Below are 14841 nucleotides of genomic sequence, written 5' to 3' on the forward strand. Positions count from 1 at the left end.
TTAACTGAGGATCATTAGGCAATGCACAACTGCAGGTTGTGCTCTTCAGTGGTAAACTGGTGAGTGGGACATGCACCTACAGTTGCTACTCCACACTTCCTAGACTATACAAAGACTATTGATGACTTTTGCAGTGTTAGAGATTGGAAAGCCTAGTAAAGGAACTTTCAGAGGAATGCATTAGTGCACTTACCTGACAGAAGTTCATCACAGCTTCAGTTTGTTCCTGTTCATTCTTTTTTTTTGTATTTTTAATGTCTTGCTTAGGACTAAGATCTCATTGTGTTAATTGTTCATATAACTTAGAAGCCATGTATAAGATAAAAAGCAAATGATGTATGCATATACATCAATGAGTGTGAAAGTGCTGGTCAGTTTGAAAGAAAGTCGTCTCAGCATCGTGGCAGTTTAGTGCTTATGACTTCCCATACACATTGCAAGGAAGAGAAATTTTGGAGAATAGTGAAGTGGCTTTGTAGAACTCTGAGAGGTGTATACAGACGAAAACCTGAGAATGTTTATTTTGGCATGTAATGACAGGAGTAGGAGCTGACTGTTCGGTGCTGAGTGAGAGATAAGTAACTGAAGAAGATCTTAAAGGGATTTAAAACAGAAAACAATTTGCAGTGTTGAAGGGGGAACCAGTGAAGGAGTTGTCAATGTCTTCTAATGTAACCCCATAAAATAGGACTTTTTATTGATCAGTAATCAATATATAACTGTGTGAGTTCCATGGAAAACGTTTAAATTGGATTTGACTGCAGTAAAGCAATTAACAAGCGTAGTAAATTATTTGATAAAGAACTGCTGCTGTGATTAAGCAGGCCTACAATAACATCTGCACTCCTTTTCTAAATGACTTCTTTCATTGACACAAGAAGCATAAAACTTTTTTTTTAATAAGGAATGAGAGATAGGATTGAGTCCTTAATGTCTTTATGCTTTCAGTATCTCCTTCATGCCTCATGCCCTTTCAGTAGGTTAAAAGTGAAAATGAATAAAACTAAGTAACGGCCTTGGGAGGAAGTCTTCCATCTTTCAGATTACATTTAATACACACACACCCCCAAAATGAGGGAGGGGACAGCTAGAGATATTTGATTTTATACAATAGCCCAAGTTCAAACAAGTTTGTATGTTTACTGTGATCAATCTCAGAACAATTCATCTGCCTAATAGAGATTTTGTGGCTGAGTTGTACTCTGTACAGATGCAAGGAAATGAGAGAGAGAAGTGCCCTTTTATGTTCTGAGTCTGGTGCCCTTTAGTACTCAGTTTAATTGAGCTAATGAGCACATGTTAAAGGGATCTACTATGTATCAGGAAGTGATGGCAGCCAGCGACCTCACAGTAAGTCTTCCTCATATGCATTGAACAGGTACTCAGAGTAGACTGAACGTGAGACCTGCTTTAGCCTTGTTGTGACACCAGGTGGATCCCTATAAGCAGAAAAAGTCCTAAAAAGTTGTATTCTTCTGATATAGTAATGCAACAGCAGCATTTTGGAGTATTATTTTTAAATAAGGAATATTTTAGGAGGGATAATTCGGGGCAATAAGACTGCCTAAATCCATTCAATGAATTCCTTTCTCTTGAACACTTCAGCCCAAGCATTTTCATTTTCCCTCACTGATTTGTAAATGATGCCTATTTATTTGATGTGTCTTCACATATGTATGTTTTCAGTGCTGAATTTAAGTATAGTTTTACTGAATTGTATTATAGGTGTTCCTCTGCATTCTTTGAGGAAGAGAGATCAGCGTTAAAACAGAAACGACAGAAAATAAGACTTTTGCAGCAGCGGAAAGTTGCAGACATTTCACAGTTCAAAGATCTTCCAGAAGAAATCCCATTACCACTCGTAATAGGAACAAAAGTTACAGGTAGTTTCTTCAAAACACAAAAACACCCAAATGTTTTGCAAAGGTTTTAGTAAACTGTAATATACTTACTGCACATAGTTAATACACCACAATTTGTATGGTTTTATTGTTAACTCATTGAGAAGGTGCTTGTGAGGATTAGCCAGTATTTTTAAAGCAGTGATATGGTTTTGAGGTACGAAGTTAGTATGGTTTATTATTGCTGTGGTTCAAATTGTAGATTTATTTTTGTCAAGTATATCTATCCAATCATGGAGAGAGCTATGCTTAAATGCAAAGAACTGACGGGTGCCTGAAAGGTTAAAATCTAATGTAATATGCTACTTGAGCTTTATTTTTCCATAAATATAAAGACACCTGTTTTGAAACAAATATACACTTGATATTGCAGTGTAATTGGGCTCGAATATTGAACATGACATTGCCTTACTGAAAAAGTAACTGAGGAGGAATTACACTTAACTGAAGAAGGAATATTGTTAAAAACATTCCGCAAGTTTTATCTAATTTTATAAAAACTTGAATTCCACCATCCTATCTGTTTGTGATCATAGAATCATAGAATGGTTTGGGTTGGAAAGGACCTTAACATCATCTAGTTCCAACCCCCCTGCCAGTGATCCTGATGCTTTTCACTTAAGCATGGTTATCTCCCACTGAAGTTATTACTGTTCATTGCTTTTTGCACTCTTCAGCAGCACTGCCCTTAATTCTTGCTGAAGAGCAGGCATGCACAACACTGCCTCTCCTCGCTCTCCTAGAGCTGTATCCTTGAGCTGTGTTCCTCATTGTCTTTTGCTAAACAGGCAGTCGTCAGTGAAAGTGCTCAAAGAGAAATGGTATGCAAAGTCATCTAGAAATTGAATCTGCAAAATCTGTCTGTCAGAAGGTATTTGGTATTAAATAGTGGTTTATGTAGCCATAAGTGTAGTGCTAAGGATTAGATTTAGGCAGTGCTTGACTTGGAAAAATAAATTTGACAAACATTTGCGTAGTATTTCTATTGCATACAATTCTTTTCTTCTGGGTTTATGTTTTTTCTCATTTAATGTGTGGGTTTTAAATATATCTTTGAAGGGTTACTTGCAAAAGATGTATAAAGTCTTTTTCTCAATGGTATCAGAACATTATAATGTTCGGTTTGTTGTTCTTTTGTCTTATTTAAAGCACGTTTGCGAGGTGTACATGATGGATTATTCACTGGACAAATAGATGCTGTAGACACCCTTAATGCTACCTACAGAGTGACTTTTGACAGGGCAGGTCTTGGAACACACACAATCCCAGATTATGAAGTTCTTGTAAGTATTAATGGCACGTTCTTAAAATAATATGAAATAAACTATAAAGATCTACAATGGTATGTTTTAATCAAAAAGAAGAAAATTGAAAGTATTATATCCAGGTGGTATTTTCATAAAGTAGAAACAAACCTAACAGATGCATGGGAAATTCCAGGGTAATGAGCTTCTGCTGTTCATGGGTTTATAGAACAGGATAACCCTCTATCATAAAAACATAATGGCTCAAGCTGGAATAATTTACTAGACCTACTATTGTAGGTTATTATAATAGCCTGAGTTTAATATGAAGAAATATAACAAGTAGTGTAAGATCCCAAAGAAAATTCTGCTACAGGATCCTGCCAGGATTTGCAGAAGATGTTCAAGAAAACCTGTCCCTTTGTGACTTGCCACTGTCTGGAAAGGCCTGTGGTTGTTGCAAGCAAGTATTATGAGTTGATTAAACTTTATTTTGAAACTTCTTATGGTAATGAGCAACACCCACCTGTGGGGATGTTGCTTTGGTCAGACAGTTTGGGATTACTTCCTAGCTCATAGGTGTTTGTACCCATTTATGAGCTCCAGGAATTGTTCCTGCCAAACAGCCTGACCTAGACTGCAGGATTTTCAGAGGACCTCATATTCTTTTGTATCTTGGGTAGTCTTGAATCTGCTAAAGGCCCATAATTAGTCTAGTCTCTGTCATGATCTGAGTTTGGAGCCTCTGCTCATCTCCTGTTTAGCCATGATTTGTCTGCAACTTGCCAATATAATTTTTGGATTAGAATTATTTGGTATGTTGCCATAGCATTTTGAAAACTCCAGCAATGGAATATTTTAAAGCTCCTGCTAGCCCAAAGCAAAATGTTAATCTTTTAACATTATTGTGTTGGGGCCTGGCTAGTCCAGATTCCAGAAACAAATCACATATTCCAAAAGATGTGTAAAATTCATGACAGCTGAAGTACATCCTTCCTTTTCCTGTCTTACAGAGTAACGAGCCTCATGAAACCATGCCAATTGCTGCCTTTGGACAGAAACAACGGCCTTCAAGGTTCTTTATGACCCCTCCCCGATTGCAGTATACACCTTCACTCCAGTCTCCAATTACAGTAAGTTACTTTTTCCATGTAATATTAATCATTGAAGTATTTCCTGATACATGTTGAAGCTGTTACCTTCAACAGGTGTTGAGATGAATTTTCTGAGGTTATTCAGCAAGATAAAAAATTTAGCAAATCCCTCTAAAAACAAGCTATTAATTAAATGTTCTTTGTTTTGTATAGGACAGTGATCCTTTATTAGGACAATCTTCATGGAAAAACAAGATTTCAGGCACAGATAGTGAAACATTAGGAGGCTTTCCAGTAGAATTCCTCATTCAAGTGGTAAGTGTTAACTCCAATTCTGTTGTGTATTGTCCTTTTGTGTTTGTTCTGCCAACTCTTCTGAGCGTCTGTTGATTTATGAGAGATACAGTGATATCCAAATTACCTTTTGAAAAGATGTTAATAATATTTGGTTTTATTCCCCCTCACCCCTTCTTAATTTTCTCACTTGTTCATAAGCTTCAAAATATGCTGCTCTTTAGACCACAGGAGGGGCTTATGTCTCCAAAAGTGTCTTATTTTTCCCAGCTCTACCACTCGGTCTGAAAAAGAGATTATTTCTGCCTTGCAGACTTAGGACTGTGTTAAGACTTTATTTATTTATTTAATGTATACTTGCATTCTGCAAAGAACATCTGGCCATCTGCATTATCATATATTGTATAATACTGTATTTTATATTATGTAATGTCCTACGCTTTTGGAGATGAAAAGAAGCACTCCGTTCCCTGAAAGCAAACGTACATGTTATAGATAAGAAAACTATATTCTTGTCTTCATCATTATGAAATAATTCCTCAGTGATTTTTGTACACGGGTTCAGAAGAGCACAGACAAGTGTTAGGAAGCTGAGATTCACGAAGTATTAAAACTCGTGGAAGTAAGTTACTCTTGAGCAATTACGTTCTTCCATAATGCTGATGTTGCCTTAGCTTCAGATCCATGATTCTTTACCGATGAAAGCTGTTTTAAACCTGCTAAAGGAGATGGGAATGATCTGAGTTCAGAATATTAATAACTAAGAAATAATACTGCTGGACACTTCTCAAATTTTAAGTGTATGTAATTGGTCAAAAGAATCAAGTTGTATTTGTAGTTCACGTGACACACTGGTTATTTTGGCCATAATAACATAATGAATTTTATTTGATGGAATGCTCTATTCAGTTTCTTAGAGGAAACTTAATGTATTAAGCTAATTTTGGGAAAGGTGGTTTGGCATCTAGCTTAACAAAGAAAGTTTAAAATAGATGTAGTTGCTGTAGAATTAATTATGTTAAAAATCGAACACAAAAGGTACTGTCTGTGCTGCTGAATTGTGTCTGCAGCTATCCTCCTCCTTGAGTCACTGAGAATGACTGATGAAACTGGGTAAGTAAGGTGTATTGAGCTTTGCAACTATTTGGTGCATCGAGTTGATCTGTTTATGATATTGTTTCTGTATTTTAAACCTGAAAATGTGTGATTTCTCAGTCACATTTGGTGGTATATTATTACTCATTGTAAGGAAATCTGAGTTTTAGAAGTATGGGCCTCTCGCTTCTATTACAAATGGTGGCATTTTACAAAGATACCCCATTAATATGTATTATTGCTTGAAGATTTTCAAAAGATCTTGAACAAAATCAAGCCACAGATTTTTGGCATTCATTTATGTGAACAACTTACTACTTTATCCAGGTTTCTGATGAAGAATCACAAGGCTTAAAAAAACCAAAAACATTTATTGAAGGACCACGCATTATTTTCAAGCATCTTAAGCATTTTAAGCTTCCACTTTTTTATTGGAAGTTTAAGGATGGTACTGAACTTTGGTGTTGTGAAATACATGAGACTGTTGAATACTGATTATTGACTGCACTGCATCCACCAGTCCAGATGTATTTTTACATTAAAGGTGATTGTTAAAGATTGTCTAGCCTTTTATATACGCTGGTAAAGTAAAAAGCTCAAAGCTCTCCTTCTGATTTAATGCTTATTCAGGAAGTAAATGATGAGGAAATGTTTGATTCAAAGAACACTTTCTGAGCACTCTTGCCAGGCAATTGTTTATGATGCCATGAATAAACAATTTAATGGGAAAACTTTATTTTGGACAAAACAGGGAAAAAATGCAGCACATCTTGAATGAGGTTTCAACCCAGCCCCTTAGTTCTCTTTTATGGGTTCTGAAATTAATCTGGAACAAAAGGAAGTATAGCCAAACTCATGTGGAGACACTGACAAATAAATGTTAGGGCTGTTCTTGTTACTTATAACTTGCAATTGTAAGCAAACATTGGGACTTGTAACAACTATTTTAATCATAGTTCTACACCAGTGAGTCTTGTTTTTTCTAGATCTTCATATTAATTTCTATAGGTGTACTTTGTGGCATCAGAGACTGCTATTCTGTCTGGTTTTTACTATGGACAGTCGTGTATTAGGAGAAGAATGGCTCAAAAATTAATATTACGATATTGAGAATAAACCCAGCAATGAATAATAAATTAAAAACCTGAAAGTCTTTCATGCTTACGTGCAATGTGTAATGTAGCCTTAAATATTTCATAGGCTATAATGCAGGTCAAAATCGATGGATTACATTCTCACATTCTAGTCAGAACTAAAATTTGGAGGATGCTTTTCCAAGCGCTCAGGTGCAGCTTCCCACCCCTCCTCTTTGGGAAGGAACCCACCTAGGACAGAACAGCTTGTCTGCAGGGTTGCTGCGTGTCCAGTAGAGGGAGCGTGCTAATGCAGAAAAGGGAATTGGTGTCTTACTGCACACTTTACTTTGAAATGCTTGTGTTCTTATAAATACACTCTTGACTATGAAACGTAATCTAAAGTATGAACCTGAATATACTGGTTGGGTTGTTCCTTCATCTCTTTTAATGTGGAAAAGCATCATACTGAAAACTCATTTCCAATTTAATGAGAACTACAAATTATAACAGTAAACAGGATGACTTGTGCTGAAAATAGAGCTGTTAGCCAAGAATTTCTCAAGGAAGACAGAACTGAGTTAAAGCACTCACTGATGATACTGGCACATGAAAATGGAAATCTATTTAATAAAATGTACCAATGAAAAAGTTGGTAGACATCATAGATACAGTGAAAGGTCAGAGTTTCTTGTGGAAAGAATTAGGTTATCTTGATCACTGGAGTATATCTGAGAATAGGATGAATATAATGTAAAATCCAAGCTCATGAACTGGAGAACTAGGGCCCTGCATCCTGGAATATGTCTGGACATCAAAATAGAAGTTAAGCACCAAATACTTTGCAAGTTTTGGGGACAAATAATATATTCTGCATTAAGTTGGGGGCTCACCAGCTTTACGAAGGAGAAGGACTTAGATGCGTTAGGGAGTTGCTGGATGGTGACAACAGTAGAGCTTGATGAGTAACTTATTTGGGTTCTTCATGTAGCTGCAAAAATGCAAGTGCTGGCTCAGCGCGGGCGTTGGGGACGGCATAAGGACAGAAATGAGCAGCTAGAACTGGAACAGTGATAGACAGCCTATCTGGTATCACCTCTGTGTGTCTGACCATGGCTTGCCATCCGTTCCTAAGATGCATCTGGCAAAGTATTTGTGGTAGAAAAAAGTATTGATGCACTTTTACAGGTTTAGTTTACAGGTCTGTAATTTGGAATACTGGAAAGATGGCAGTGAATGGAAAAAAGGTACAGAAAGATGCAGAAATTTAGGAGATCAAGAGCCTTTTATTGGAGAGGAGACTGGAAAGGCTTGGGTTGTGATTAATCTGGCGAAGGAACAGTGCAGAAGAGATGCTTTTACTGTCTCTGAATAAACAAGGATAAATACAAGGAGGGAGAGCCTATATTTAGCTGAAAAACAGCTTTGGCAGAACAAATTACTGTGAAGTGAACAAGAATGTGTTTACCATGGAAATTCCAAGAATATTCATAATTAGCTGAAAGAGGTCCTGGGATAATTTTCCATTAGGATTTGTGAGGGCAAGAATCCTGGCTGTGTTAGGACTGAACCTGAAAATCAATAAAGGGGATTATATACAAGCAGATGTATGTTGAACTAGGAATTCCTAGTTCTCCCAGTCACATGTTCCACTGCTAGGATGCAGTTATCCCCTTTGAAATTTATAAAACCTGAAACCTTGGCTCTGTTACATCAGTAATAAAACTGTTGCTGTTTGTACTGGAGCTGGGATTTCTCTTGGGGCCCTAGAGAGTATGAATAGTTTTAGGAGTGATGTGTGCGTTGAGAGCACTTCCTGTGATTTCCACTTCAGCCTGCGAGGTCCCAAGGGCAGGAGAAACAGGGTATTCCCATTATGAAAGAGGAAAATGGAAAGCCCAGAGTTGTTCTGTATAAAATAGATCCAATCTCTATACCAGGTTTAACTGCAGGAGTGTACACAAAGGGCTGCTGCTCAGTGGAGGGCACAGCTGAGAACAGGCTGAGAACTGTGTGAAAAAAGGTATGTGATATTAATTGTAGTACTTGATGAGAATACCCTTCGCTTTCCTTCAGGCTGCAAAAGAAGAGTCTTGATTCTTCAGCCTCTAGCTGGCCATAAATTATACTACTCTTCCTATAGGGAATTTCAGCTGACAGATTTTAGCATTCTCCAATCTAGGGCACTTGAAAATGCTTTTAAAATCTCTGGAAAATCCATCATATAATTTTAATTAATTTTTATTTCTGCATCTTAACTTGATGAGCAACTGCGAAATGTATTATAAAATGATGAAAGAAACACACATTTTATTATCTTGAATTTCTCTGGCATTTCTAAACTGCTTAAGGACCTATTAATTCTAAAAATAGTTCCTTTGTTTTAGACCAGGTTATCGAAAATCCTTATGATCAAGAAGGAACACATCAAACAATTGAGAGAGATGAATACAGAAGCAGAAAAGCTGGTGAGAATGTTCTCTTTTCAGTTCTTAAAGCAAGATATGCTTTAACAGCTGATGCAAATAGATACAATTAAAACTAGTCAAGATAAGATCTATATTTTACTGCTTTCTATAATGTAAAAATCTTTAATTATGTTTTTTAAAGACAAGTCAGAGGTCAGTTGTTTCAAATATGATTCTCCTTTGAAAGCATTACGCTTTGGAAACTGATGAATGTTAACATCAATAATGTCAACATGTCGGTTGTCACGTAAAGTATGGAAATACTATGCACTTTGAGAATCTTGGGTACAAGTTTATATGGCAAGACATTCATCATTTTATTTTGTGGATGGTAGATATTTATTTAGCTTTCTGGCTAAAACAGTATCTCAGTTTAGAGATTTCTCTATGTAAAGCTCTGAGTGCCCTTCACAGGCATTTAAAATGACAATACCAGAGCAGCTACAGCATAATTAGCAGCAGCAGAATAATTTTTCTTGCTAGGCTTTATCTAATCATCAGTCAGTAAATCAAAATGATAAGAATGCCTCTCCTACCACCCATGGCTATCAATCAACTTGAAAGTGGAAAGCTATCAGTCTCAACCTTCTGCTAGCATCCATTCAGACAGCTGTCTCTAAAACGTACAGACTGAAGGCTGAAGGTTTGTGGAGAGGAAGAGGAGGCCTTTTTATTTCTTGAAACCAAAAAGCTGATTTTTTTTTTTTTTTTCCATGTAAAATGTTTGAATGTTGAAGGATTTGATTTATTGTGGCAAGATTTCCTTCTTTGTCCCTTCAGTGATCATGTGCACGTGTGCCGCCTTTTATTCTGCTTCCTACTGCCCCATCCCTAGGTCTCTGTAATTTTCCTCTTTTGTGCTGTGACGCTGCTCTTCAAAACCTTGTTATCATTTCAGGTGCTACCTTATTTTTTCCTGTCCATAAAATGTTTTGTCTTTTAATTTTGCATATTAATAATGGATGCAAAAAAGAAGCAAGATTAAAACATACCATTGCAACCTGTAACTCTGATAACTGCAAAATTACCATAACAGAAACTAAAAACCTTTTTGTTTTTACTGAGATATTAGTCCTTTTGCATAGATAGGGAAATCCAAAGGAATGGCAGTAGCCTTCCTCTGACAAGAATCCAGATACTGTGTCACTCAGCTACTAAGTCACAAATTAACTGTATTGTTCTTTTCTTTGATATTCCAAAAAATTGAAAGAGCAAAAAAGCATCAGGGGAAAAAGGGGATCTAGAAATAAATGTCAAATCTGATCTATTTGAGCTCAGTTGTAGCCTAGATAAGGACTTCGAGATACTTTTGAAATTCTTCCCTTGCGCTGTTTCCCTTTGTAAACCAGCAATCATAAAGCAACCTCCGTTGCTATTCAAGGCTGTCCTGATAAAAATAGAGGATGTGATACCTTCCTATTGGGCCGTATTCTTAGCCTGTCTTCTAATCCTCTTTGTCCCTTGGAAATCCCTTCTACGTTTGTGCCACTGAGTATATGTTGTTTCTCCTTTAAAATGTATTTTCTTTGAACAAGAATCTTTTTCTGACACCAACCCACTTGAACATCAAGAACATACCTGAACATGAATAAAATAGTATCCTTTGAGTTCATTCAGGTATAGTTTAGTTGTCAGACTTTGATAATAATTCATACAGTTGTGATTTGATAACTGTTAGAGTAACCGCCCTGTTTGGTTTAAAGCAATCCTTTTGTGGAGACATTTTTAAGGACTGATCCAATATAGAAATAAATGGAACTGACCAAAATCAGAACTGTGTAGTCCATTATTATCTGGCAATAATAGTAAATATAAACGAGGCAGGGGATGCCTTCAGAGGAACTATTAATACTTACAACTGTACATTTTCCACTTCATTTTTATGAAAGGAGAGCTTATTAATAGTAAAGCATCTTGACATCACTGTACTAGTCTTGGCTGCAGGCTATAAACAAGTTTCCATGTACATAATACAGTAAACATCTTTCTGATAGCCATTTGGATAAACAAATAGACATATACTCCTATATCAAAAGATAGAAATATACAGTGTTGCATTAACTTTAATACGCTTTCTCTTTTCCACAGAAATCCTATTCTATGCCAATAGGCATTGAGTTTCAGAGGAGATACGCAACTATTGTTCTAGATCTAGAACAACTGAACAAAGACTTAAATAAAGTTTTGCATAAAGTTCAACAGTATTGTTATGAGGTAAGAGTTTGCTGGAATCTGTATGTACTTGTTGGGTTTGCTTAACCTAAGTACCAAAAAAATCAGAATTCCCTGGGAATAGGGTGTAGGTGGGGGTCACTTTGAAATTAAACTAGCAGGAGCTGTATTAGATTCCCTCTTTCTTTCTGTCTCTGCCTTTGTTTTACCAGAATGCACTTTTGCTGACGCCAGTGGCCAGTTTTGAAATGCATACTTACACATAAATGAAGAAAAAATTACTGTGTACTGTACACCTGTGAACCCTCTCTTAAATCATTTGTCACTTCACACATACATCAAATGCAAAGGAGATCTTTACTCTTAATTTCTCTTTGTTATATCTGTGCAGCTTGCTCCTGACCAAGGCCTCCAGCCTGCTGACCAGCCAACAGATCTGAGGCGTAGGTGTGAAGAGGAGGCCCAGGAGATCGTCAGGCAAGCAAATTCCTCGACAACAGGACAGCTTTGTGTTGAGAGTGAAAACTTAACTGATCTTATCTCTAGACTTACAGCAATATTACTGCAAATCAAGGTAAAATGTTTGCAAAAAATGGTTTCTCCCATAAATTACATAGTATTAAAGCTCTGACAGTTTCTTTGTGCCGACCCGTGAGAACGCTTTTTGTTTTCTTTTCCTACAGTGTCTAGCAGAAGGAGGTGATCTGAATTCCTTTGAATTTAAATCACTAACAGATTCATTAAATGACATTAAGAATTCAATAGACTACTCAAATATCAGGTATTACTTTTTAATATTTAATACTTAATTACACATTTTATGCCAGCAAGCCATTCTTACTGTATTTTAGAGGTGAACATTGATTATAATTAAGAGCTTTAATCTGGTAACTTGGAGGAATTGTCCCATTTAATAGAGGGTTTCTTAAAGGGAGTGTGAAATTAGCAGTTTTCTGTTTAGCAGTTTTCTGTTTGAACCTATCAGTGAAGTAACCTGAGTAGAAAAAAAAAAAGTGCAGAATTGATGCAGCAACAACTAGACCTTCTTGCTCTTCAGTCATTTATGACAACTAATAAGTTATTTTAGAACACTTTCAGACTCTGAAATCCCACTAGTAAGTTCTTTAAACCACAGAACAGTACAATTTCAGTATTCCTTTTGCATAGTTACCCAACCTCTTGTTCATAAATACCAAAAGCGGGCATATGAGATAATTACAGCTTCTGACCAGCTTCCATTAGCAATATTTTAAACCAAGAAACAGCAGAATAGCCATATTGTGCCAGATCAAAGGCCCATCTACTCTTAGATGGGCCATTTTTCAACAGTTGTCACAAGCAGGTGCCTGAGGAAGCACTGTAAAAATAGCAAGAATGTGGTGACAGCAAGAATGTGGTGATACTCATCTGGAGTACACTGCAGCCTCCAGCAGAAGTGACCAGGATTTTATATATATATAATTATAATGCTACTAAATTACACAATTTGGAAAATTATATCTAAATGCTAAGTATTTCCTTATGCTCTCCATGCTCATATTGCTACGTAAGAATGGGAGGTTGCACACATGAATTAATGGTTTTGGTTTTGCTTGGGGTTTGTTTTGCAAAGATAGTAGGATGGCCCTTTGGTTTAAGAATAATTCCTGAGAAATGCTGTTTTCTAGCATTTTTCACTAGTAAAAACAAAGCTTCTATAATCAACATTGCAAATTGCACATTGGAAGGGATTCAGCTAAAGGTTGAGCTACACTGCAAAGAAGGTGATGTTTCCATTTCACTGTACTTAGTTTGGGCATTTTATCATCGCTTAATAATATTTTTATTTAAACAACTCTGGCCATCTTTTAAAGTCATCTTTTAAGTACCCACATCAGTAACTCTGCTGATTTCATGCAGCTGTTTGTACAAATGCTATTTTCACATATATCTATCAAGTGGCATTAGTGTGTACTACTCTAATTCACCTGAATTTTTGTGTTGATTGTGTTCGTACCTTGACTTTGACTGTGGAAATATTCAGATACAACTCTTAAATATGGGGTTTAACACTTTTTTTTCCTTCTTCTTCTTCTTTTCTTCCTGTAGTTGTTTTCAGAATAACGTTGAGATCCATGTTGCACATATTCAGAGTGGTCTAAGCCAGATGGGAAATCTACATGCTTTTGCAGCTAATAACACCAACAGAGACTGAACATTTTCCTTCAAGTGTACAGCAAGTAGTTCTGGAAAATCCTCTTCCTTTATATAGGCTTCACCAAATATCCTAACTGCCAGAAGATAAGGGAAATGAAAACCTCTCAGAAAGGACCCTTTAAAATATATTCTATCTGCTTCTTAAGAAAACCAGCATTACTGGCCAGCATTACATTAGATTTCTCCGTTTGTTATTCACATACAGTAGTTTTGCTAACTGGTAATCTCTTAGTAATTGCATTTATTATAATAAACTTGAGGACATACTTTCGTATAATTTGAACTTAGTTTTTAAAAGTTCAGATGAATTCTGCACACCTCTTGCTGTTGACTCTCCTGGTATGTTAGAAGTGACGAAGAGGAAATGGCTCACATTAGTAGCCACACGGCAGGTCTTTGTTACATAAAGCTACACTTCTGTGTAGGTATGAGAGGTGCCATTTCAGCCTTTGGGTAACGTGGGGATAACGCAGGCTGAGTGTTCCCCAGCTAAAGAAGCAGCAGCAGGATACGGAACAGACAGCAAAGAGAAGCTGTAAACTTGAGGATGCTGGGCAGGTCTATCGATCAGTCAGAGACTTGTTGGAACTTTTAATTTATCGTAACTTATAGAAGGAGTCTGATGAAGGAATGTAAAAAATGTAACCGGTAACTCTCCAGAAAGAGATTGGTGATGGCTTTTTTCCCTCCACACGGGGCAAAATAAGTGCTTTAGCTGGTATTTTCTATAAATAACTGGTTAAACATCCTGTTTTTCCAAATTTTTGTTTGTTTTGCACAACTTTTAAATGAGATGACTGGTTATCCACCAATACCCACCATATATAAAGACTTTTATAACGAAAGATAACCAGTGAGGTAACCTGCAAAAAGAAAAAGTGACAACCTGCCTACAGAGTACCTTTTGGAATGTTAATCTTGTAAAAAGTGTGTATTGGTTTGTTTAAATAGTCTTGTAAAGCTTCTGTGTAATGAATTGTTTCCAGATACGGATTTTCAGAGATAGCTGTAGAGATGTTTTTCTGATTCTTTTAGATGCCTCATTAAATGAGGTCTTTTATATGTTAATGTATAAAGAATATGTAAACAGGATTATTTTCGATTTTAAAATTTTGTATAGTTTAAAGATGCTTCTGTATTCTGTGTTGGTATTGTGCCACTGCAAAACTTTAGTGCAGAGTTTCTATTTAGCTAAAACTTGTTCTGTTAATTAAGAGAAATGCATAAATCTTTTATTCTCAATGACATTTGTAACTCTGAATAAATTGACCTATGAGAGTTGATATATTTCACAAAAATGCAAA

At 36.3% G+C, this 14841-nt stretch overlaps 1 protein-coding gene across 4 annotated transcripts in view; it reads left to right on the plus strand.

Moving 5' to 3' along the window:
- Positions 1-14841, plus strand: part of LIN9 (lin-9 DREAM MuvB core complex component) — a 37671-nt gene extending 22830 nt beyond the window's left edge. For all 4 annotated transcript variants that reach the window (XM_030499841.1, XM_030499838.1, XM_030499839.1 and 1 more), the window contains 9 exons: positions 1726-1883; positions 3051-3184; positions 4159-4278; positions 4453-4554; positions 9089-9169; positions 11258-11383; positions 11733-11915; positions 12025-12122; positions 13430-14841. In XM_030499841.1, coding sequence (XP_030355701.1) covers positions 1726-1883; positions 3051-3184; positions 4159-4278; positions 4453-4554; positions 9089-9169; positions 11258-11383; positions 11733-11915; positions 12025-12122; positions 13430-13535 — 1108 coding nt within the window. In that variant the 3' untranslated portion in view covers positions 13536-14841. The remainder of the gene's footprint in view (positions 1-1725; positions 1884-3050; positions 3185-4158; positions 4279-4452; positions 4555-9088; positions 9170-11257; positions 11384-11732; positions 11916-12024; positions 12123-13429) is intronic.

Source organism: Strigops habroptila, chromosome 10 (assembly GCF_004027225.2).
Source record: "Strigops habroptila isolate Jane chromosome 10, bStrHab1.2.pri, whole genome shotgun sequence".
Taxonomy (NCBI): domain Eukaryota; kingdom Metazoa; phylum Chordata; class Aves; order Psittaciformes; family Psittacidae; genus Strigops; species Strigops habroptila.